At 37.6% G+C, this 26,471-nt stretch overlaps 1 protein-coding gene across 1 annotated transcript in view; it reads right to left on the bottom strand.

Annotated features, from left to right (window-relative positions):
* Positions 1-26,471, bottom strand: part of LOC127852617 (midasin-like) — a 99,092-nt gene that overhangs the window by 33,087 nt on the left and 39,534 nt on the right. Inside the window, exons 31-45 of the mRNA XM_052386568.1 lie at positions 25,553-25,758; positions 25,065-25,187; positions 22,057-22,254; positions 21,495-21,602; positions 20,810-20,917; positions 13,787-13,867; positions 11,893-12,123; positions 11,037-11,165; positions 6,638-6,797; positions 5,818-5,931; positions 4,692-4,863; positions 3,979-4,095; positions 2,754-2,838; positions 1,307-1,579; positions 174-364 (exon numbers count right to left, since the gene is read on the bottom strand). Coding sequence (XP_052242528.1) covers positions 174-364; positions 1,307-1,579; positions 2,754-2,838; positions 3,979-4,095; positions 4,692-4,863; positions 5,818-5,931; positions 6,638-6,797; positions 11,037-11,165; positions 11,893-12,123; positions 13,787-13,867; positions 20,810-20,917; positions 21,495-21,602; positions 22,057-22,254; positions 25,065-25,187; positions 25,553-25,758 — 2,296 coding nt within the window. The remainder of the gene's footprint in view (positions 1-173; positions 365-1,306; positions 1,580-2,753; positions 2,839-3,978; positions 4,096-4,691; positions 4,864-5,817; positions 5,932-6,637; positions 6,798-11,036; positions 11,166-11,892; positions 12,124-13,786; positions 13,868-20,809; positions 20,918-21,494; positions 21,603-22,056; positions 22,255-25,064; positions 25,188-25,552; positions 25,759-26,471) is intronic.

The raw sequence follows: 26,471 nt of genomic DNA, 5'->3' as shown, positions 1-26,471 counted from the left end.
AAAATCCTCTTGAGTTTTTAAGGAATGCTCTTTGGAAGGGGAACAAAGTAAAACTAACAATTGTATATTAAGAAACATTACAATGCTAAGTTTTTTAGCAAAGAAAAATGTCAGTAAAGCAATGCCTTATTGCAAATAATTGTAACTTTTTAAAACTTAAAATGGAAACCTACATGCTTTTGTATGTCTCTACCACATGTACAAACATGGCAGTGTTTCTTATCACCATGGCAGCAGAAGGGTCACTGATAACCGTAGCAGCATCTGGCAGGCATATTGGCACTAGGCCAAGTTCTGGGTTTCTGGCAATAGCAGAAATGGAATTCCACTCTTTAAGATGGCCCTCCAGAATGTCTGTTGCAATCTATATAAAAGATGTAGAATCATATTACTCATAAAATGCCATTTTTGAAATTAGCCTCGCACATCAATGCTAGCAAAACAAGAGATGTGTTTGTCAGAAACACAATGCCCCCTACTGCGCCTCTTTGATTTATTTATTTTTGATTATATCCTTAAAAAAAATATTACTTCCCTTGTAAAAATAATCTGTACCTGCCAAATGGTAAAAAGAAATTATCTCCCTTAAAAGCTTGTTACTTCCCTTGGATTTGTTTTTTTGACCTTTGACCTTGAAAGTTGACCTTGACCTTTTACCACTCAAATTGTGCAGCTCCATGAGATACACATGCATGCCAAATATCAAGTTGCTATCTTCAATATGGCAAAATTTATGGCCAATGTTAAAGTTTTCTGACAGACAGACGGACGGACGGAAAGACAGTTCAAATGCTATATGCCACCCTACTGGGGGCAAAATTAAACCTCCTTAACAACAATTTAATATTTCACAAGTCAACATGAATTTAAAGCTACTCCTTTTGGCTGTCTGTTCTTCGTTTAACAGTAAATCCATTGGATCAAACAGCCATGTGATTTTGTTTACCACAATCTGTTTAAACAAATGATTGGTAAATTCAACTGGTCAATTTCCCAGATATAGTATTAAAGTTACATTTCTAGCTTGAAAGGTACATTATGTAAATAATGTGAGCACCAGAATACCTGTTAAACACATGTTTTTATATAAATGTGAATAAACAAGTTTTAAAATTAACATTAAGAAGACGGAAGTAAATATTGTGAAATGGTCTATTGGAAAAATTGTCATGTAACAGTAAAGCATGTGTTCATTTTCTTTTTATTGTTTCTACCCGTTCATAAGTAAAAAGTTCTTTTGGATACATTTTTTTTTCACATGTTACCATTTAGTGAACAAAGTTTTTATCTATCAACTGGAACTAACCTTCTTTGTCTGGGTATGCCTCTGCCTCTGTACATACACACAGAAGCAAGCCAATCGAAGTGATCCGTCAAGGTCATAACCGTGGTCACGGTGGTGTGTAACCTGGGCACATGCTTGCAGGAAGCTAGACACACCAGGTTTTTCTCCCCTGGGTAACTCTTCCTTAAGGAGATTGTGGAGCTCCATAAGCCAATCAAAAAACACCTGGGAATGCAAACCCATCCCATTGGCTATCAGCTTTAGGTCAAATGTTTCATAGCTATGGCCATCTTCCTGTAAATGAAAACAAAGATATTAAAGCAGAATATGTATGTACATTTTGAATCCTTTTTAACCCACGCATAAATATATAATCTCATGGAAGTAGACCAAAACCAATATTGCTGTAGTCTGTAATCCCACAAAAAAAATGTAATTACACAAGGTGATCAAACCGATTCTTTTTCCTTTCTTTCCATTTTCATTGAACAATGAGACTGCCTTTTATTTATGGAATTATTCATTCATATTAATACTTAATTAAGATAAATAATTGTTTTAAACAAATTATAAAGAGAAAAAAACAACAAATTCAAAATGTCAGCTCTGAGGTAAAAACTCCAAGATTTCCTTGTGGAATTTCAACTAAAAAATGACACATTGGAAGCCTTAAGAAGTTTATTTATATATTGTAGATGTCACGTTCTTGCTATCACACTGGAAAAACTGGACTTAATGCATGTGCGTAAATAGAGAATAATAGGTTGGTGACGTGGATGGAGAATGGTTAACTGGCAAGTCGGAGGAATTTATCGGGTGAGCGGTCACCAACCTATTATTCTATTTATCCTGTCACATTAACAACATTTGTTGAAAAGTTTCTAAAATATCTAGTTTTAGAGTATTTTGTGTTTAAATATTTAATATGGAAAACATCACGCGTGAAAAAAAACATGGTGACATCACATCAGGCAAAGCGCTTAGGCTAGCTTCCATCTTTAGAAACACAGAAATTAAGTTACTTGTTATTAATTCAATACACAAAGACGAAATTATGCTGTTTAAATAATAATGTGTAAACAAACAGTTCTTTACATGTATTTGGTATTTTATTAATAGAAAAAAAGTATATTTTATTAATACAAAAGAGTAAATGCATGCGCATGCGCAGATAGCAACTGACAGCTATTCGAGGTCACGTGGTCATCTAGCCTAATATTTTGGGATATTAGGTTACCTGGTTATCGGGCTGATTTAAATGCATGTGACAGGATAAATTGTTGTCCTGGTGTAGTCTGCACAGGCTAATCAGGGACGACCCTTTTCACCTAAACTGGATCTTACGATGAGAGGAGACTTCCTTTGAATAACAAATGCCATACAAGCAGAAAGTGATATCTATGATTAGCTTATGCATTTTGGCCAGTTTTCTCATAAAAAGGCTTATATAAACAAAAAGGTGTCTTGCCTCTCCTGGCAGGTAGATTTCAATGCCACGGTTCCTCATGGCCCTTGAGATTTCTCCATGCCTTGGGTCCATGCACAGGAACAACCTAGAACAATAAACATAAGGGAAATATTGTATTATTATATTTGACTCACTGCTTCTTGGATTTATATATAATAAAACACCTATTTATGCAAATTTCAGGCAATATTTATAAAAAAAATCTCACACGCTGCAGTTTGGATTTAATTACAAACAGGCCTCCTAAGATTAATGTCCCCAAAAGTAACAGCCGTTTCAAGACAGCTCGCTTGATTATTCTTCCTCTGGGTTTGAAGAATGCACATTATAATGTCAGTAACCTCATATAATAACCAAAAAGACATATTTGATGTTGAATAATTGTAGTACTATTTAGTATGTGTAAACTTAAAGCTTACATCCTATCAATTAAAATAAGAAATTTCCGAAAAAAATAGATTTTCATACTTTTTACCAAATAATTAAGTTTATTTGAATTATCTCAGAAAGCAAAGTCTGCGTCTAGGCTCCAGCACAATAAACCCATAATAACTTATTATCATGCTGAAACTCTTTTTCTATTTTAAGCAACGGCGACCTCGACCCCACAGACCCACAATGCAAAAAATATCCGCAAAATATCTCCCTCCTAAATGAAGCTTTTGAGTGCACACATTATAAATATTTTTAGCAATAATGACCTTGCCCGAACCTGCCCTAAATGCAATCCTTGTTAGATCTCCATATCAGCTAGAGATTGAGTTGTTGGATGCAAATGTTGACCTCTATTTCCTCAGTGCAAAATGTACAAGAAGGGGCATAATTCTGAGGGAATTGCAGGTCAGAGTTATGGGCCATGGTTTGTGACCATACATGACCATGACATGTGTTTCAATAGAATATTTGTAGTAGTTTTACAGACACGCACTTGCTGAATGCAAACTATAACTTAATGTGTTTTCTTAAAATTTAACTTGAATTCTGAGTTGAAAGCAAATTTTAACCGTAATTACAAAAGGTGTGATGACCGCGCTTAGAGGTCAAAGGTATACATCTTAGTCAGTGAATGTTTATGAAGATTGTGAACATTTTATTTTATTATCTTTAGTTACTATAGATTTTGTTAAATCCAGGTGACGGGCCATTAAACATAAAGATTATACATTCCTTGAAACCTTCAACTTTGAAGACAGCAATATATTCAATTATAAAGGTATACTTGTACCTGAAGTTTGGGTGCGGCTTTATAGTTGGGATTTCCCCGTCAATGACCCCTCGCTCGTTAATACTGAGAACCCCGTGGGGCTCCAACAGGGCATTGAGCCTGTCCAGAACTGAGGCACTGAAAACAAGAATTATAGAGTGTTGTTAAAGCCCATGTCCACCAAACCTTATTCCATGCGATCAAAAATGGCATCAATCAAAACTTAAGTTCATCACGTTTATATCACTGGAAACTATTTCGTTTGTAAACAATTCACTTAGTTCTATTTATATTTGAAACTGCATGGTGCTCGTGGAATGTATATTTTACTTTATTATGTATCTATAGATCTTATTACTACAATAATTGGGTATTTCAACCACAAAAAACAAACTACGGGATAGAGGTTACACAGTTTGAAATCTGTGTTGGTATTCAGCTGACTGAAAAATTTGACTATATATAACCTTTCTTTATCCGTTCTATCCTTAACGTTCTGAGCAGTATTGGGACCACCCAATTATATTTAAAGATCAGAACAAGACATTGAATGTTTTAAGCCATACCCAATATCTATTTGCTTTATTTCACTACATGTGATTTATCTCTGTCCAATGTGCATGTACCGATTGCAAATAAAATTGTTCTTTATTGATTTTAATGCATAATTGCAACTTAAGTTAGGAATACCCTTAAGACCTTTGGACAACTATTAGCCCAGGTTTAAGTCTCACCTGCAGAAGTTCACGTTGTCAATCATCAGCCATTGACCTTGCACCAGGGATTTTACAAGGACACTGTCCACCCACTCAAACGCCCCACCCCCTTGACCAGCAACAGCCAATGAGAGCTTCCCTTTTAGTTTTATCAACCTCTTCTTAATGGCTGAAATCTGTAACAGCATTCCTGAAAATATTTATCATAATGTGTTAACTGTAAACTGATTTCATAATTTATTGATTATTAGTACCTTTATTACAATATACATGAAAATTAAACTGTTATTAGTGTGAGCGTTAGCTCACGCTAAAGTAGAGAGGCAGTTTTGCAAATCAGTCTGCTTTAACTACGCTAGGGACGACAACTGCAGCTAGTAACGATAACCACTGCCTGTTTATACTTAACCACTGGTACACTGTAGCAGACAGCATGTATAAGGTTTAAGAGCTTGTTCAACGATATTGGCCAGTCTAGTGTTTATAACAGCTTGTGCGACGACATTTGCAGGTTTATCATTGAAATCTGTACATATTGGCTGCTTTCAGGGAAAATGGGGCTTAATGCTCCATTAAAAGTCTGTCATGTTGGAAAAATTATTGCTCAATAATTTAAAGAAAATAGATACAGTATTAGATAAACATAACACAACATGTACATGATTATAGGCTTGTTATTTTTCAGCAAGGAAACAAAATTCTAAAGATGGTTGCCAGTGCAGCAACCAATTTCTGAAAAAAAGAGACATATTGTTGTTATTTTGTCTAAGTAATCTCTATAACATAAATATGAGGATAAACAGTGCACACACATCTCGACCTGTGCTTTAAGACACACTCTATCAATTTGAATGGGTTGTGTTCATTTCAAACTTGCGATATAAAAAGCTAAAACATAATTTTCAAAAACTGAAGTGCATCTAAGATTATGCAATAGCGAACAACTTCAATGCCTTCAGCGCTTTGATTTTTATAAAAACAGCTATAACTTGAAATGTAGGCACAGTACCAGTAGTTAGGCATAGCAAGACATATTGTAAAACTTAGATTTTGGAAGTTTATAATTCAAAGCTATTCCTAGAAGCTTAGAGAATCACAAATTTCTTGCAACTTCAAAGTTTTTATTATAATAAAATAAACTAACCAGAGTTTTCCGGGAAATTTCTTGCGATCTTCTTGCACAGTCTTAGGATTGTTAAGATGTCCGATACTTGAGTTCTCTTCTGGTGGAGCTCGTCCACACTTGACAAAGTGTCAGCTGTTGAATATAGGAAGAATGAAATGAGCCGCGCTCTGGTAAAACAGGGCTTAATGCATGTACGTAAAGTGTTGTCCAAGATTAGCCAGTGCAGTCCGCAAACAACTCCCTTACCTTTGATTGTATTTTTGTTTAACCCTTTGCATGCTGGGTAATTTGTCTTCTGCTAAAATGTTGTCTGCTGAATTTCTAAAATTAACATTTTCTTCGATTTTTTTCAAAGAATACTATCAGAATAGCAAACAGTTTGGATCCTGATGAGACGCCACGTTCTGTGGCGTCTCATCAGGATCCAAACTGTTTGCAAAGGCCTTTAAAATTCGGTTTCCGCACTGAAAGGGTTAAAGGGATCTCTTCTAAGGAAAAAACCCCATTTTTTCCAGAGTGAGGCTCAAACATAATATATAACATGGTCATGGACAGAAATATACAACCCTTTAAATAATAGGACCCCAAGGAATGCCATATTTTTTGGCTGGTTATTTTCTCCAAAAACAGCCGAGCTAAAAAATAAGACATTAAAAAAAAAATAATAGCATGGCGATGACAAACACATTGACTGAATACAGAAATCAAGAAATAAGAATGTTAGTGCTATACACTTATTCTCCTTAAAAAATAGTGATGTAATTCAATAGGCACTATTGTAGTAAATAAGATATCACTCTACATTTAGTAGCATGTATATATTTGCATAAACATTTACCTGTTCTTGGCTTGTTAAGACACTGTTTCCACAGTTCATGCACCTTTGTGAGCGTTGCTAGGGAGTCCTGGTTACCAAGCAGCAGCTGCTTGTTGCAAATGTCAGTCACCATGCCCTTGACAGCGTCAAGGATCTCTTCAATGTGCCTACTCTCATCTGCCTGTGGTTAAATATAGTTATTTTAGTGCAATAGTTTGTTTTTTGTGTCAACAAATGCTTTTTGTCACTGAAAAGAAAACAAATTCAGAGATGTTTTCCCTTCTTTTTATTAAAGTACTGGAAATGGAACTTTTGCGAATACGAAAAAATACAAATTTCCCAATTGCTGTCTCAAGAATTCCCAATTTAAGTTTTTTATAAAAAAAATAAAATATTTTTTTAAATTAAATAAAATGCAACATTTAGTAAGTTTGCCTATGTAGCGCTAATACTATGGCTTGAACCTGAGTTAATATAATACTGACAACTTGACAGCATTATCACAAAGATACAAGTTTTACTTTTATATTTTAAAGGTAATTAGGATGTATGTGCTTGAACAGTTAAATAATACCGGTATTTTGATTCTCTGTCTTTTCCTAATCCTTTTCCATTGTTCCTTTCCATGCGTTGCATTAATTAATAGTGAGCCAGACCATGAAACAAGCCCTCCTATATAAAACTTAGGATTCAGCAAGCCTGGTTCAAAGTTCAAAGTGCTAACTGGATGGCCCATTTTTGACTACAATAACTGCTAAAGAAGCATGTTATTATCTCATATGAAGGATGAAATCAGTTTTTAATGGGAGTAATCAATGTCAATTTTCAATACATGTTTGCCAGAATTCAATGTCAATTTTCAATACATGTTTGCCAGAATTCAATGTCAATTTTCAATACATGTTTGACAGAATTCAACGTCAATTTTCAAGACATGTTTGCCAGAATTCAATGTCAATTTTCAATACATGTTTGCCAGAATTTAAGCATATTTGAATTACAGGTTACTTAGACCATTACACATAATAAATCATGATAATGCAAGTGCAAATTTATTGTATTAGTAACAATATTTGTTAGGACAAATAATACAATAAAACCAATCAAAGATATTTCCAAAAATAAAAGGAAACAATAAAAAATAAACATAGGATTGTCCCTTAATGATACAGTGCATCGTTAAATAAATCAAGATTTTTAATTTATATGTATACATGTAATTATAAATAAAATGCATTGAAGAAAAAGTATGAAAATGTTAGAAGTTGAGTTAAGAAGTTTAAAACCATTGCAACGAATAAATAGTGCATTCTTAAATTGACTTTAATTAAAGATTTCAATATAATCCTTTGTGTGTGTATTTTCAGTTTGCAAGATGGATTGGAACAACACAACACAACACTATAGCAACCATCAGCCTGACCACAATAAAGCAGTGACCTACATCATGCTGGGAATTACTGCACTAGGTTGCCTTGGTAACACAGTAGCCATCGTAATGATTCTCTCGTTCAAAAAGTTCCGCAGGTCGTCAATAGCATTCATCTGCCACCAGTGCTTTCTAGACTTAATTCGAGGTCTCTATGGTTTCCTGTACGGCATTTATCTCCTAAACATGACTGCCATTCCCGCTTGCAGCGCTGTAGGGGTAACATACGTGTTGTTCGTGACCCTCGCAGCGTACAACCTTCTTGCGATAGTCGTCAATGAAGAGTGCGAGATGCAGAGACCTTCAGCGAATAGGGACAAAAACCATTTCTGCGTGGTGTTTGGAATAATTGTGCTGTGGTTTACATGCATACTGATACATATGGGAGTGGCATTTCTACCGAAAGAACCGGAATACATCCCCGAAGTAGGAAGCTGCATATTCTCGTACGGCACACCAAGTAACCTAGTCCTACATATTCTGTGGATTATTCTTATCTCGATGGCCATATTCTTGACACTGCTGCATTTTCTATCCATGTTCTGCCGGATAAAGTACAAAGCGAAAAGCCTGAAATGGGCTTTAATTCACCGCTCCTTGCTTCGAGACGTGTTCTCCAAGCAAGACATGGACGTTGACCCGAAATCTGTGCAGAAAAGTTGCCATAGTAACAACCTCTGCAGTCACTTATATTTACGCAGAATCAAAATACTCTCTTCAATGGCGGTTACGTTCGTGCTTTTCTGGTACCCACTCTTCCTGCTAACAATCATTGACCATAATTTCACCTATCCCAAGCCTCTTTACAAAGCCTTGACAATTTTATCCTGGTGCCACCCTGCAACGACCTCCATTTTCGTGTTCTTCATTCTTCACGACATGTCAAACAAAGACGGCCTGCTGCGGCGAATCTATTCTGACGTCTATCCCATGATGCAATTCTACGGCAATCCAACGCACCATCCAATCATAAACAGCGAATGGGACACAGTGAACACTGGAATACTCAACAATCATTTTAGCTCTGCTGAGACCTCAAATGACCTTGACCCTGAAGGTCAAACACTACTGCCAAAAGAATCTGAGGTTGCCAACAATGAAGAAACCCGCTCTATTGTATTGACAAATGAGGCGCCTTGTACCATTCAGACACCTATTATCATAGAACAATGGGACTGTTCACCTACAAGCCCAGGAAAGCAGCGGAAAAATTAACAGTGTAACAGGACGACATAAAGATGTGGAATGTTAATATTATCTCATATGATTTGAATGTTAGGCGTTCTTTTACAATAGTTAGCCAAACGACCTAGATTTATTTGCACATGAGCCTGATATAAACATTTCATAGATAATATCAAGATAAACATTCTTAAGTTCCATAAAGATTGAATCATAAAGTGTGGCTTCTAGAGTTAAGTTTTTTTGAGTATTCACCTTTTGACCTGATTTGTTGACACTGAAGACCCAGATTAAAATCCAGCCTGGATATGGTCAAGATAAACATTCTGACCAATTTTCATCAACATTGAGTCAGCACTGTGTCATCTAAAGGGGTACCAAGATTTTCCAAGATTTAACCTAGTGATCTATTTATTTGATGTTCATGACCCACAGGTGAACTTTGTATAGCCAAGATAAACAATCTGACAAAGGTTGAGTCATAAATGTGGCTACAATAGTGGTTAAGTTTTTTTTCTAATATAGGACCTGGATACCTAATTTTTGGACAGTTGTAGCCCAGATTCAAACTTGGTATGGATATTGTCGTAACGCATGGGTGCCAGATTCAAACTCTGCCTAGATATTGTAAAAATAAACATTTTTACCAAGTTTCACAAAGGTTGGACGAAAAAAATGGCCTCTAGAGTGGTAATTGGGTAAAAGTTGACGAAACATAACACAAGACGATGGACATAGGTTGAGTAAAATAAATTGAACCAATATTTTGTTGTGACATGACATACAAACATTTGAAATAAAATGCTATGGGATCACAATACAAGTCAGATTTTCTTATTATATATTTATTAAATAGCAGCTGCTACAATAAAAAAACACTTATGCAATTACACATTCCTTATTTTATGAAATGATGGTGTACTACAACCACCTCTCAGTTTTTATTCAATTTAGAACAAGGGACAAAATTGTCACAAAACCAGGTTTTCATTGTGAAAAAAAGCTGATAAAGGGAGACAACTCAAACTGAATTTTTGAAATGAACAAACAAAATTAACCCCCTTTGTCAGTTTGTTTTAAAATAAATCTATTTTTAGTCGTGGCGACCTTGACATTGGAGATATTGCCGTGATTCTTTCGTGCAACACACCGTCCCATGATGGTGAACAAATGTGCCAAATGATTTTAAAATCTCATAATGAATGACATAGTCATAGCCCAGACAAGCTCATTTATGGCTTTTTTTTACCTTTGAACTCAAAGTGTGACCTTGACCTTGGAGATATTGACGTAATTTTTTCACGCGAAACACCGTCTAATGATGGTTAACAAATGTGCCAAATGATTTTAAAATCTCACAATGAACGACAAAGTTATGGCCCGGACAAGCTTGTTCCGCCCGCCCGCCAGCCAGCCAGCCCGCCCGCATTCGCCAATCTAATAACCAGTTTTTTCCTTTGGAAAACCTGGTTAAAAATAGATTGTGCTAATCCTGACTACACAAACAAAGGGCTTGTTGGGAATGGAATTTGTACTGTATGCTTGGTTCAAATGTAGAACAATTTACTCCAGAGGCATCACAGGCTTAAGTGTAAACAGACACTATTACATGAATATTTTTCACTTTGTTATTATTTAGATATTGATTTAACAATTATTTGTACCTGTGATGACCATTAGGAACAATTTCTGATCAGTTTTATTATAAGTATTTTGGGTGTGGAGCTTTAATTTTTCTTGTCAAAACTCACTCCTGATTTAATTATTTTTTTACGCCTTAGCAATATTGGTTTCACACTGGTTGCTCACCTGTTCAAATCCGCCCAGAAGTTCCGTGGTATCCATGGCGCTGTTCATAGCCAGAACATTTAGCTGGTTCCCTGTCAGTCTTGCAAGCAGCTCCACTGTGCTAGACTTACCGCTAGATGGGGAACCAACCTGGGTTAGGATAATAAATACCATATTTGAGCTCAAAAGTTTTGGAATAGTTAACATAGTAAGGTTGAATAGTTACACAGATATTAAGCAATGTCATGAGAATCAATCTATAAGTACCACTTTGACAATTGTTACGTCAAACCGTGAAAAGATCAATGAAATAAACAAATCAAAAGTAAGAAATTAATTATATGAAAGGTTACATAAAAGGTTACATACAAAGATAATGAATCAACCTGTGTCCAGAGCAGCAGATGTAAGATAGAAAATGCTAGCAAAATAATTGTATATGAAGCATTAAAATAAATGAAATAACACACCAAAACAGCCTGTCAAAAACATTATATGGGTATCAGACAATCCCAGAATCAATGTTGGTCCTTTGAGTAAATAAGTTTTAATGCAGCACTAAAATTATTTGAGCCTTATTTTGGGAAAACTGGGCTTAATGCATGTTTGTAAAGTATCATCCCAGATTAGCCTGTGCAGTCCAAACAGGCTTGTTAGGAACAACACTTTCCGCTGAAACTGTATTTTCTTTTAGAAGAGACTTTCTTTAAACAAAAAACTCCATTTAATGCAAAAAGTGTTGTACCTGATAAGGCTGTGCAGAATGCACAGGCTAATCTGGGACGGAACTTTATGCACATGCATTAAGCCCAATTTCACAGAACACACCTCATTTTTTTATAAAATGTATATATCAGAAAAATAAACTAAAACATACCAGAACAGCCATCCAGTTCATCTCGACACATTTCAATAGTGACTCCAAAGGGCCCAAACTGTGGTTTAGCAACTGCAGTGAACTGGCCTTGCTGTCATGGTGATGACCTTGATCTTTGACCTCTAAGAAGGAGTGACCCACTTGCACCTGGTCAGGGTCAAAGTGGAACACTCCGGAACACTGATAGGGTTCTTTCGAGTCTTCAAACACTGATATGTAGAGATTGTAAACCTGAAATTCGAACAAATTTGAAGGATTATGATGTAAACCAAACCGGTATACAAGCATGATTTTAAAATTATGTTTCAAAAGCATGCTGTCATCAATTAAAGAACACAATTTTGATCATAACAAAAAGTAAATATCACAGTCAATGCACATTTTTACATGTTGAAATTGTACTTGATTTTTGCATCTAAGACAAATATATACATGTACAACATAAACTAAACTAGTTCAACCCTTTCCCACTCAGAAGCAAAGTGAAAATGGCTTTTGCAACCGGCATAAAACCAGAATAGCCTGCAAGTAACTTGCAGTCTGTTCAGGTTTTATGCTGTTTGCTGTTCATCAGTATCTAAGGGTTGGAAATGAAGCCTGTAAAACTTGAATCAAGTAAGAAAGGTCTTCAATTAAATTTAACTTTCTAAGGGACTACACATGTGTAAAAATACATATCTAACAAGCAAATTCGTTGAATTGATATCCCCCGCCAATATGCTTCTGGACACAAAAGTGTTATATTTGACACTCAAAAAAAGCATTTTTTTCAAGATACAAAGGGCCATAACTCCTTTATTATCCAATGGTGTACAATGCCATTTGGCGTGCATCATCCTCTTATCCATATATATACTCATACCAGGTTTCAATGAAATCCGACAAAGCACTTCCAAGATATGGCTCGGACACAAAAAAGCATTTTTTTCAAGATATAAAGGGCCATAACTCTGTTATTCACAGATGGTGTACAATGCCATTAGGCGTGCAACATTCTCTTATCCATATATATACTCATACCAAGTTTCATTGAAATCCGCCAAAGCACTTCCAAGATATGGCTCCGGACACAAAAGTGACACTCAAAAAAGCATTTTTCAAGATACAAAGGGCCATAACTCCTTTATTATCCAATGGTGTACAATGCCATTTGGCGTGCATCATCCTCTTATCCATATATATACTCATACCAAGTTTCAATGAAATCCGCTAAAGCACTTCCAAGATATGGCTCCAGACACAAAAAAGCATTTTTCCAAGATACAAAGGGCCATAACTCTGTTATTAACAGATGGTGTACAATGCCATTAGGCGTGCATCATCCTCTTATCCATATATATATACTCATACCAAGTTTCATTGAAATCCGCCAAAGCACTTCCAAGATATGGCTCCGGACACAAAAGTGCCGGCCAGACGGACGGAAGGAAAGACGGACTGACATACAACACCAAAACAATATCCTTCCGCCTATGGCGGGGGATAATTAGTTAAGTGTTAACTGGTATGATTAACATGCTTTTAAACAAGATTAACTAGAAATGTGACACAGCAACACAATGTGGACACAGGCAAACAACTATTTATCATACAGTGGACAAAAAGACAAAGGGCCACAATTCAGTCAAAACAGGTTGAAGCAACAATTCCTTTTTGAACAATCATCAAAAATTAGGGTCATTCAGCTTTGAAAGTTGGTCGAAATCAGCCCAGTGCATTATTCATTCCTTCCCTACCAGTTGGAGCAAAACGAGACATTTGTTAGTCAGTCGAACACAAAATTAAACGGTCCCAATTGGTTTCAATGAAATGACGAACATACTCTAAAGCAAAATAAAAAACACACAAAAAAACAGTCCCTCAAACACAAAGTTGAACAAAAAAAGTGCCCCACCTTTTGCTTATCAGCAGGTGTCCTCATCCTATCAGCAAACACCAAGCCTAGGTACTCGCCTGGATCAAGGTTCTCAGGCCGCTGAAAATCAATGTGTTTTGTTTTTTAAGTGTTAATATTTTGATGTAGAACACAACCAGAAATATAGCAAAATTAACACAAGAAATCCATATTTTTATTGAAGCTTCCTATAACAGTTTACAAACACTACAAAATGACAAGATATATACACAAGTCGTGTTCTGAGAAAAACAAATTTTTAAAATAAAATTCATTTTAATTATTAAATACTTACCTGTTATCGTATGCTTATACTTTCCAAGGGGAAATAACTCATCCGGAATTTTAACTGGGAATCCGCCACCTCAATACCGTTATACAGGCCAGTATAAACATAGTGCAATGCAACCTAGCCAAAAATCGGTAACCAACCCTTAATATTCTTTCAATAAATATACAAAATATTAATCGAATAGCGGGGTGGGAGGTGGGACTTACCGATAACAGGTAAGTATTTAATAATTAAAATGAATTTTATTTAAAAAATTTGTTTTAATGTCATAAATACTGACCTGTTATCGTATGCTGATTTTGCAGCTGCGGTGAGAAGGTTCGTATATATTTCCCAACACAGTAGAACCCATAAACAGGGTTATCAGCTAATGATATCAAGTAATCTTCGCTAAAACGGTATTAATTATGACTTCTCGGACAGAGTAATATGTCTATGTCGTAAAGAAGACACTACCGTTAGTGAAACCACAACAAGCCCAAACGTATACAAATTGTATTGTTGGCACTTCAGAAAACGAAGATAAAAAGATGACAAGGTGGTCGGATTCCTCCAGTAAACAGCTTAGAGCACGTCAAAAAGTGGGGTGTGATTAATATATGCCCACAAAACAGACAGAGCTCTTAATTCATGCGGTCAGATCCTAAAAAGGAATGAATCCTTAGATAGGATAAGATTAACTTTCCTTAGTCGAGGTCTAACCCCGAGAAATAGAAGCCGCAGACACATCTCCCCCCCCCTTTTTTGGGGAAATGAAGAGTGTCTTTGAGAACCTCGAATGGACTTCTGACTAACACTGCTGAGATAGAACTTCAAAGCCCTGATTGCCCAAAGAAGTTTATCCTCATCTTCATGACTACCAGTTTAAGAAAACTTGGAAACTTGAAGGTAGAAGCCATATAGAGGACTTGATATTAAGCAAGGAATCCTGGCTGACACAACAAAGTGAAAACGACAATAGATCCAACTGGAATTGGTCGTATTCAACAGAAAAAGCATGAATTTCACTTCTCCGTATGGTAAAAGCCATAATAAGAAGGAAAACCGTCTTAAAATTATATTGGAACTGTTAATAAGCCTGATGAAAAAGGTTCATAGGGAGCTCATTAAGCATCCCAACATGTTACACAAGTCAAAACCGCTTAAGAAGGTAAAGGAACGAAAAACATAGTGTTGACGTTCCATAGTTTGGATCAGTTCCAAAATAGGTAAGACAGCACAGAGTTGCGATGACTTACACAAAACAAGGTATACGAAAGCATAATCTCTATCCTTTGATGAAGAAAAGAACAAATTTCTTATCATCAAGAAAAAGATGAGAAAAACCTCTATGTATCTATAATCTAGCAGAGTGATTAAGGTAATAACTTAACTATGCTCTCAATTACCCAGTAAAAAATGAATTTCCATAGAACCTTTATACAGTTCTGATGGAATTATTCTTGCACAAGTAACAAGGATTGAAACTCTAACAAAAAAACGTTCTTCTGTAGAGATAACTAAAAGTTATTAATGGCCAGACATGAAGTGGCACATGTTTGGATCAGTAAAAATATGTCTCAGTGAGATATAATATTTGACCTGTGAAGAAGTTTCCTGAAAATAATTGTACAGGAGACTTAAAAGGTCGTAGAACCATAATCCCATGGTTCATTAAGTATATTTCATGAAATTATGGCAAAAACTCAGTTATTGCAAAAACTCACCAAGAAGGCAAGATATTCCAGTTTTTGTCAATGGACGAATGTATAACAATCGCACACCCTGCTGGATCGATTTCTGTGAACTGCATTGTTGACGTTGTTCAGCATACCGGTATAAACTGAGATATACGATCGCATAACGCTAATAACTAGCGTTTGATGATAAACAACATTCTTTGATATTCTATGTACACCATGCAACTCGTCTGCAACTTCACTGCCGCGCATGCGCAATTACATTATTGAACCCAACGGAAAAATAATTCGAAAGAAAGAACTGCAGGACAAAACGTCCAACAGGGCGTTGAGACGAACTGGTATGAGAAAGACGATAAGAGAAAATTTGTTGTTCTTGCAAAGAACGAATAAGTTCCTGATTTCCAGTTACAAGGAGTGATAATATGATCACCTCCGTGTCTGTAAGTAAACCACGACCGACGTGTGATAGTTGAAACCATCACAAAGGAATCGTGAAAATGTGTTGTAAATGAAAAACAGCTAAAAAGAATTTTCGCTTTTCAAGATGTAGATGTGCAGGTGATATTCGTTAGGATACCACATAATTGAGAAAATCAAGATACGTTGTTCTATGTGATCGTCCATAACCTTATCTGCTCACATCTGTTTAAGATGTAAGGAAGGTTGTGGTAGAATAAACTATATTCTTGCCAAGATAATCTTCTAGTCTAGACACCACTGAATAGTGGTAAATAATGACAAAAAGATGGAAATCTGTGTCATTAAATAATCCCGAGATTAATACAATTATCTTAAAAATAAAGCTGAAACGGACGTAAGAAAAGAGGTCTCAGCAGAAGGACCGGTGACCGGACCGGTAAATACCGACCGGTGACCGGAACCATTTGTCAAGGATGGGTGGGCAAAGAAACCACGGCAAGCCGAACTTTCCCACTCCAAACACACTTGAAAATTGGTAGAATAGGACAGTGTTTAACACTTATAAGTTTATGACCTATCTACAGAATATAGCCTCTTCTTGAACCAATAACAGGCGCCTTTAAAATCCTGGATAATACAGGTCGCGAAGTCATCGATTTGCGAAGTACGGAAATATGATTGATAGTGGTACCTCCGGAATCGGAGGTGTGATGGCAGAAAAAGGTGAAAACCCTAGGGGTAACCTTAAGCGGGTCCACGCTTGCCGGTAGAATGCATGGAAGTCTTAAATTCTGACTTGATTAATCCATTTACTTCAAGACTTCTAACCGGGACGAATTCCGAAAGAAATACGACCAGTTATAGGAAGACGGCCTGTTATGGCCAGAAGTGTAATAGAAGAATAACTTTAAGATGAGGTCCCTCCAGATCCTAGGATCTAAGATCTGAGTTCAATAGGTCCTAAGCCATCTACAAGACTGTAGCCGCTATGCAGTCAATCTGATAGGCAATCCTATGTATCAGAACTCTTGTTGATTCCAGTAGCTTGAAAATATGCACTGCCGTAGGAGCAATAGAAAAGCAGAAGTCGATACAAATGTCGTCTTGCTAATCCTGTTAGCGTCATTAATGTGTCCCAACTGTTCCGTGACACTGACTGCAAAGTCTGTAGCCGACAGGTAAAGGCGGTTAAAACAATTCATCCTTCGGGTCTCGAACATAAATTAATAGAGGTCAAATAGTAATGTTCGACCTCAATGCTAGTCTCCGAGCCCACTTCAGCCGATCTATCTGCAAGACCAGTAGTCTGCATGTAGCCGGTTGAGATAGAAGTACAAATAACAGATATAGCATGATTTGGTAACCGTCGCCAGTAGAACATCAGTATTGAAAAACACAAAAAGTCATGTAGATTGTTGAATCCATAAAATATAGTATTCAATACAATCATAGCCAGGGGTATACAACTATGTAATGTAGACGATACCCGTGATACTAAAAATTGACCGATGAAAACACAGTGGAATACCGGTAATTGGTAAGTGGTGACCGAACCGGACCGGTCAATGACCGGTAACTGTAGCCCGGTGAACGGACCAGTCATAATATGACCGGTGACGTTACCAGTTAAAGACCGAAAAATGGTGGAATCCATATGGTCTGTTATCAATGTCAAGCACTGCTCGGAAAAGAAGATCATGCCAAAAAATCCAATCCGATGGCGATGAGACATCACTTATTCTGACTGGTGATCAGTGATCGGTGATATGACCGATGAATGGTGACCGATGTCCGGTGATCGGGACCGGTATAATATAACTGCGTCAGAATGGAAATATCTGGTGCAGAAGAATGACCATCCACGAAGTCATCTGATAATGTTAACCGGAAAAACAACGGTAGATTATCAGTATTAATAGGCATAAGTGTCCTTGTAGTCGTAGTGGAGAAAAGAACAGCTTATCCCGAAGCCTGAATGTTAAACGAACTAGTGTTCGTATACAACTACGGCTCTGTGACTGCAACATGTGTGGATGCCATAAGAATAACCATCACACGTGGAATAGAGACATGATATTCCTAAAGGAATAAAATGGAGAATGTCGATATGACCAGTAGGTTCATTAACGCCTACGTGAGAAGTGGCGACATCCATATAACTTCGATGCCGAAATATTGTTCGGCTACGCTGGAAATATTGTCTTTACAATATTGTCTCCGTGAGCATTGACATGATCGCTTACGAGCGTATCAACGCCGAGAACTGCTCAATGAAGGAGAGGTATGTTCGATAACTATCCAGTGGTGCTCAATGCAGTCCGCTGATGTCTACGTGAAGGTTGACGACGTCCTCGTTTCCTGCGATGTCGAGATCTGGATCGGCCGAGATGTGGATCGGCTGCGATGAGACCGAGATCTTCTAGAATAACGTCTCCGTGAGTGACGACGTGATCGCTTACGAGAGCCGCGACGATGAGAACTGCTCGACGAAGAAGAGCGTGTCCGATGTCTAATCCTTGATGAAGACGATGTATTCAACGAAGAATAGGAGAATAATTCAATGAAGAAGACCGAGTTCTTCTTCTTGACCGGTGACTGGTGTTATCGGTGGCAGGCCTAACTGATGACTGTTGACCGGTGACCGGAGCGGTGATCAATGACCGGACCGGTGACCGGACCGGACCGTTGACATGACTGGACCGGTGACATGACCGGACCGGTGACTTGACCGGTGACCGGTGACATGACCGGTGACATGACCGGTGATCAATGACCGGACCGGTGACCAGACCGGTGACATGACCGGTGACCGGACCGGTGACATGACCGGTGACCGGACCGGACCGGTGATCAATGACCGGACCGGTGACATGACCGGTGACCGGATCAGTGACATGACCGGTGACCGGACCGGACCCGTGATCACTGACCGGACCGGTGACATGACCGGTGACCGGACCGGACCGGTGACATGACCGGTGACCGGACCGGGGATCAATGACCGGACCGGTGACATGACCGGTGACCGGACCGGCCGGTCAGACGTCGATCAATGGTCCGTGATCAACGTCCCCGGTGACGTACCGGTCATATCATGACCAGTGTTGTCACCGGATAATGACCGTATGGCGGATGCCAAATGGTCCGGCATTGGTCGATGTCCTTGACCAATGCCATCGGGCAAAGACCGGCTGACGGGTGTCGCCATATGGTCTGATGTTGACCGACTGTCTAAGAGACTTAGCATAGTACGGTCGCGATCGTGCCCGATACCCGGTGACTGATACTGCAACTATCATCCATGATCTGCGAAGTCACCGGGTATTTATCCACTCTTGTTTCTGCGACCATCATGTAGTCGAATATATGAAAAACAAGAGCAAAGCATATTCAACCATAAACTGGTCACAGACCAGATTATCATACGGCACATAAAATCATTATTTGACCATAATGAAAATTATAATAATACTGCCGTAGATCATAAATTAAACAAAAGTTTAATTCAAAACAGATGAAAAATAAAATGACGATCAATTAGATTGTCATACGGAACGTTAAAATCATTATTGCACACAATGGCAAATGATAAACAATCTGTCAATAGAAGAACACGCTTTGCACGATCTCGTAACACATTAGAAGAACATGCTTTGCACGTTCTAGCAATGTATTAGAAGAGCACGTTTTGCACGTGGTTGTTCGCGCCTGAAAACACCCAGCATGGTAGAAATAAACCATTGTTCGATAAAAACAAGCATGGCTTACCTTTTACAAATGAAACAAAATCCATTAAATCCACACAAATTAATCCGAATGAGAAATAAAAAGATAAATAACACAATTTATCTATTCAAAACCCCAATCAACCAAGTGAAAAACAATATTTAATTCAGAGCCGTAAAAGACACGTATACACCTGGTTGATCCGGAAAGAATATTGAGGGTTGGTTACCGATTTTTGGCTAGGTTGCATTGCACTATGTTTATACTGGCCTGTATAACGGTATTGAGGTGGCGGATTCCCAGTTAAAATTCCGGATGAGTTATTTCCCCTTGGAAAGTATAAGCATACGATAACAGGTCAGTATTTATGACATTAAAACTGGGCATAATGCATGTGCATAAAGTGCCGTCCCAAATTAGCCTATGCAATCGGCACAGGCTAATCAGGGACGACAATTTCCACTTTTATGACATTTTTCGTTAAAATGAAGTCTCTTCTTAGCAAAAATCCAATTTGGGCGGAAAGTATCGTCCCTGAGTCTGCACAGGCTAATCTGGGACGACACTTTACGCACATGCATTATGCCCAGTTTTCTCAGAACGTGACTCATATGCTCAATAAAACAGCATGCTCAAATATTTGGCTTAAACCATATACTTCAATTATGTTTCAAAAAGCATTTTCTGTAATCAAAGACAGGTAATCATACTTTTTTATGATCCAGTACTTAATCTAAATATGTGCTTGAACCATCACATACAGAGCTTACAGCATATTAATCACTATTAATCATTCAATAATTAATTCAAAACGACAACATCTGCTAAGAAGATCTGAAAACAATTCAGTCTCCCACATGATATTGGTTGTTCAATATAAGATCACTGACAATGAGGACTGACCTGGTTTTGTCTAAGAAGGTCACACCATCTGAAGAGGTCACGAAGGTTGAACTCCCATGGTCCTCCTTTCTGACCCCATGACCCCTGTGCCCCAGTTTCCTCATACATCTGTAGATAAATATGTAGCCTTAACTTCAGGACTATAGAAAACATGTTATTATGGTAATCCATCAATTTATAAATTAATTGAAAGTGGAAAGATTCAAAATCTATTTATTCTTGCAGAAAGCTAGAACTTTATATTTTGAAGCATGGTAGTTGCTTTTTGCAAAGTTTAACAAATTTTCAAACTATGTTTTGAGATTAATGCATGTGCATAAAGTGCTGTCCCAGATTAGCCTGTGCAGTTAGCACAGGCTAATCAGCGATGGTACTTTTCGCTTTTATATATTTTTGGCTTCAAGAAAGTCTCTTTTTAGCAAAAATCAAGTTTACACGGAAAGTGTTGTTCCTGATAAGCCTGTGCCAACTGCACAGGCTAATCTGGGACAGCATTTTACGCACATGCATTAAACGTCTTTTTCACAGAGCACAGCCCAAATATTTTGAGCAAGTCCTGTGCCTGACTCAAACCTTTAAAAGCTCCATAACCAAACATCCTGATACCACCTGACAACACAGACCGTATAACCTATAACCATAACCAAACAACCTGTTACCGTACAACACAGACTGTATAACCTACCTTTCTAATGAAGTGCACCATGTTCTGGAGTATTTCCTTTGGAATGTCTGTGTACATCGTACTGGCAATGAACATCAGATCTGCCACCGTTAGAGGCTCTATGTACACCTACAATGAGCGGGAAAATATGGAAAATGTGTGAACTATCGGGAATAAAGCTTCTGTAGGGTCTTAGGTCGATAATGTACATCGGATCGGCCTCTGTTAGAGGCTATATGTACTAACGTAATGAGAGGCAACATTATGAATAAGGCTTTTAAACAATTAATCCGATATAGTTTGTGTTGGTCTTCATATATAAACAACTAATGATGACTAATGTTATATACAAGAGCATCACCTGAAAAAACAAACCAAACAGAATGAATATAATGAAGATTTCATGAATTTATCATACATAATTTTTATTCTCTTCTATCCTCAAGTAGATTACTGTAACATAGATTTTCGTGGATTTATCAGATACAATGTATATAATCTTCTATACTCAAGGACACAACTGTAACATACATTGAAGAGCATGATCAGATCAGAAAAAACAACAACAGACGTTAAATGATACCTGTGTAAATCTATTCAGGAAGGACCTGGGCAGCCCTTTCCTACCACCACCCTGGTTGAGAGGATTCTGACAGGCAAACAGGCGTGTCTTCTCGTGCTGTATGTGGAACGTCTTGCCGAGCTCGGGGATGTAAACCTCTGCACGATGGTCGAGGCAGGCATTGAGTCCCTCAAGCACAGACTGGGACGCGAGGTTCAGCTGTAACAGGGTCCACAGGCATATGAGCAGGGTTCTGGGATACTGGGCTTAATTCATGTTAGATTGGTTACCTCCCCTTATCTATCGCTACTCTCTATATAGGGATCCGTACAAGCTAATTTTACCGGTCCAAAATTGGACCGGTTATTTTTAGAAACATGTCAGGGGAAGTAATCCGTGTACCATTTCCGGTTTATTTTCCCGAACTTTTTGACAGCAGACAGGCAAGAATAAAAGCTCATTCTAGTCAAATAAGATTCATAATACATATGAAACTTGAGTACTACATGATACATAATATCCTCACGTAACTTAAAAGTGGAAATTCTTAATTTGTGAGCATGTGAATCTTTGTATGTGATATAGTTATCAACGGAATGATAGAGAGATTTAACAAGAGCACCGCCTTGCGGGTGCAGACCGCTCATCTATTTTCTTTTTGAGTGCGATGGTTGGACGGTATTTCAAACATAACTGTTTAAAAAAAAAAAAATGGGGGGGGGGTATAGTGTGAGGGTGTGGTGGTAATTTGTGAGATGATCTTTAAAAAAAAACAAAACAAAAACAAAAAACAAAACAAAACAAAAATTGGAAGGGGGGGTAAAGTGTGAGGGTGTGGTGGTCATTTGTGAGATGATCTAAAAAAAAAAATTAGGGGGGGGAAGGGGGGAGGGGGGGGGGGGGGGAGGGGGGAGGGCACGGGGGATGGTTTGGGTGGAGTCTATTGTGGTATGTCAGGTAAGAGTAGTTTTGTCAAAGTATCAATCAAATCTAATCATAAATAAAGAAGTTATGGCAATTTTAGCAAAATTTAACAATTTTACCTTGAGAGTCAAGGTCATTCAAAGGTCAAGGTAAAATTCAACTTGCCAGGTACAGTAACCTCATGATAGCATGAAAGTATTTGAAGTTTGAAAGCAATAGCCTTGATACTTAAGAAGTAAAGTGGTTCGAAACACAAAATTTAACCATATATTCAAAGTTACTAAGTCAAAAAAGGGCCATAATTCCGTAACAATGACAACCAGAGTTATGCAACTTGTCCTTTTACTGTACCCTTATGATAGTTTGCGAGTGTTCCAAGTATGAAAGCAATAGCTATGATACTTTAGGGGTAAAGTGGACCAAAACACAAAACTTAACCAAAATTTTCAATTTTCTAAGTATAAAAAGGGCACATAATTCTGTCAAAATGCCAGTCAGAGTTACATTACTTTGCCTGCACAGTCCCCTTACGATAGTTAGTAAGTTTTGCAAGTATGAAAGCAATAGCTTTGATACTTAAGGAACAAAATGGACCTAAACACAAACTTATCCAAAATTTTCAATTTTCTAAGTATAAAAAGGGCACAAAATTCTGTCAAAATGCACGCCAGAGTTATCTAACTTTGCCTGCCCAGTCCCCTCATGATAGTAAGTAAGTGTACCAAGTTTGAATGCAATAGCATTGATACTTTCCGAGAAAAGTGGACCTAAACGCAAAACTTAACCAAAATTTTCAATTTTCTAAGTATAAAAAGGGCACATAATTCTGTCAAAATGCACGCCAGAGTTATCTAACTTTGCCTGCCCAGTCCCCTCATGATAGTAAGTAAGTGTACCAAGTTTGAATGCAATAGCATTGATACTTTCTAAGAAAAGTGGACCTAAACGCAAAACTTAACCGGACGCCCACGCCAATGCCGACGCCGAAGCCAAGGTGATGACAATAGCTCATTTTTTTTTTTCAAAAAATAGATGAGCTAAAAAATAATCTGGGGAATGCCACGAGCAAACCATAACATTCTAACGTCCTGTCACGAAAGGCGCTACCGATTGGCCTTCGCGTTATCCAATTAAAATCGCCGATACATTAGCCTGTACCTGTTGTATATTATAGTCAACGGAGTCAACAGTAATATTCAACGGGGAACCAGTTAAAATTCATGTGTGTGTACAGAATCGTCCCAATTAGCCTTCACAGTCTGCACAGGCCCATCAGTGACCACATTTTCCGCCTAGACTGGATTTTTTTCAGAAGTTACTTTTTTTAATGAAAAGCAGAACGTGCTGTCCCTAATAAGCCTTTGCGGACTGAAAAAGCTAATCTGGGAAGACACGCAGAATAGGTTGCAGTGGTGTAGTGGATAAGGTGTTCCTAAGATTTCCCGCATAGATACCAAGTACTGGTTCTAGTCCCAGGAAATGGACTCGAGAGTGTTTCAAATAAGTCTTAGGCTTTCTATGCAATCAAGCTAAACTAGGGTTATAATAACTTATAATAAATAGGGAAATAAGATTAGTTGAATACAAACAGAGCAGCTGTCTGAGAAAAGACAATTATTTCAAAAGTAATTATTGGAAACAATCCTGTTGAAGTAAAATAAATCAAATTAAATATGTTGAACAGAAATTATTTTAACTGCAATGGTTATGCCCTTACATCAATTTAAGTGAAGAAAGAATAAAAATTTCAAAGAGCAGAAATTGTTTCAAGAGCTATAACTCTTAAACCCAGAGGGCAATTTGGTTTATTATCTATGACTTAGCTAAGATATGAGCCTCTCTATGTTAAAACCCGGCTAAATGCATATGCACAACGAGTCGTCCCACATTCAAGGATGACACCTTCCACTTTTATGGAATTTTTCCCTTAAAAGAAGTTTTTGTTTTTTTTAATCTGGTTTGGATGGAAAGTGTCGTCACTGATTAGCCTGTGCGGACAGCACAGGCTTACCTGGGACGCCACTTTACACAGATGTATTTAGCCCAGTTTTCCCACATATAGCTCATATATAGCATAAATATAAGAGAATTTCTTCATATCTCACCTCATCTAGGACGACCCAGCTGCCAGCTTTCAGGGCCTGCAACAGGGGTCCATCCCTCCAGGCAAACCTGCCTCCCTCGGCCCCTTCCACGGGCAGGTCAGCCCCAAACAGGTCTGTCACATCCTGAAAGTGGGATAAATATTTAATGATATAAGCCGCGCTCTGTTACAAGGGGGTTAAATGCGTGTGCATAAGGAGTCGTCCCAGATTAGCCTGTGCAGTCCACACAGGCTAATCAGGGACGACACTTTCCGCTAATAAACTTGATTTTTGCTAGGAAGAGACTTTCTTTAAACGAAAAATATCATTAAAGAAAGTAAACAACTTTTTAAGTACTATTCCATGATTGATTTTGATATGTTTGGTTACTTGTTAAGCAAATATCTACTGTATGACAAACAGATATCATAACGCATCCTTCATATCACACATGCCAATTGCTTGCAGTTCTCATTTTAAGGTCCAAAGATAGAAACTACTAGACTTACAGTCTGTTCTGAGAGGTTTATTCTGACAAGGTCACGTCCGGACGCCCGGGCTATCGCGGTCACCAGGCTGGTCTTCCCCACCCCAGGGCTGCCCTCCAGCAGTAGGGGGCGGGGCAACTGTAGGGCCCTTAACACGCGCTGTGCGTTCCTGCATGTGCCAGGGGCTTCAAGGGCATACCGTGCATTGTCATGGGATTTCTTGTCACCTGAAGAGAGTAGTTAATCTGTAGTATGGCTTATGTAGAATAATATATTGAAAACTGGTATATAAGCCAAAAGTATACAAGTTTATAATAATGATGATATCAACATTTCACAAGTGTCAGTGAAGAAAACACACCAACATAAGAAAATAATGTCAAGTAACTGACAACAAAAGACTTGGTATAACACTTCATCATAAAGTGTGATATTCCCTCTGAGGCTGTCATGGTTTCAATACTTTTTATTTTGATTGTATATTCACTTTTATTACTCCAAACTTCTCAGATTTACAATGAAGAGATGTGATCTTGAGGCACTGTCTTATTTGATACTGTACAGGTTGTTTATCTTACAATATGACTTTTCTACAATTTCAGAAATTTATTTTATTTTAATTTCCTTGGTTTCTTTCATTTGTCATTCATTTCAGGAAAATATTGGACATAAAATACACTGTTTATAGATTAAAAAGAACAATGAAAAGTTAAACTTTCTTGTATGGTCTTTGATAATCCAAACTGCTGTTTATTTAATATTTCATTCAAAACAAATTTTTTAAATAAAATTCATTTTAATTATTAAATACTGTTATCCTATTCTTATACTTTCCAATGTTTAACCTGGCCTGTATTACGGTATTGAGGTGGCGGATTCCCAGTTAAAATTCCGAATGAGTTATTTCCCCTTGGAAAGTATAAGCATACGATAACAGGTC

The sequence above is a fragment of the Dreissena polymorpha genome, chromosome 12, assembly GCF_020536995.1.
Source record: "Dreissena polymorpha isolate Duluth1 chromosome 12, UMN_Dpol_1.0, whole genome shotgun sequence".
In the NCBI taxonomy this organism is placed as follows: Eukaryota; Metazoa; Mollusca; class Bivalvia; order Myida; family Dreissenidae; genus Dreissena; species Dreissena polymorpha.
This window is presented reverse-complemented; position numbering and strand designations above follow the sequence as displayed.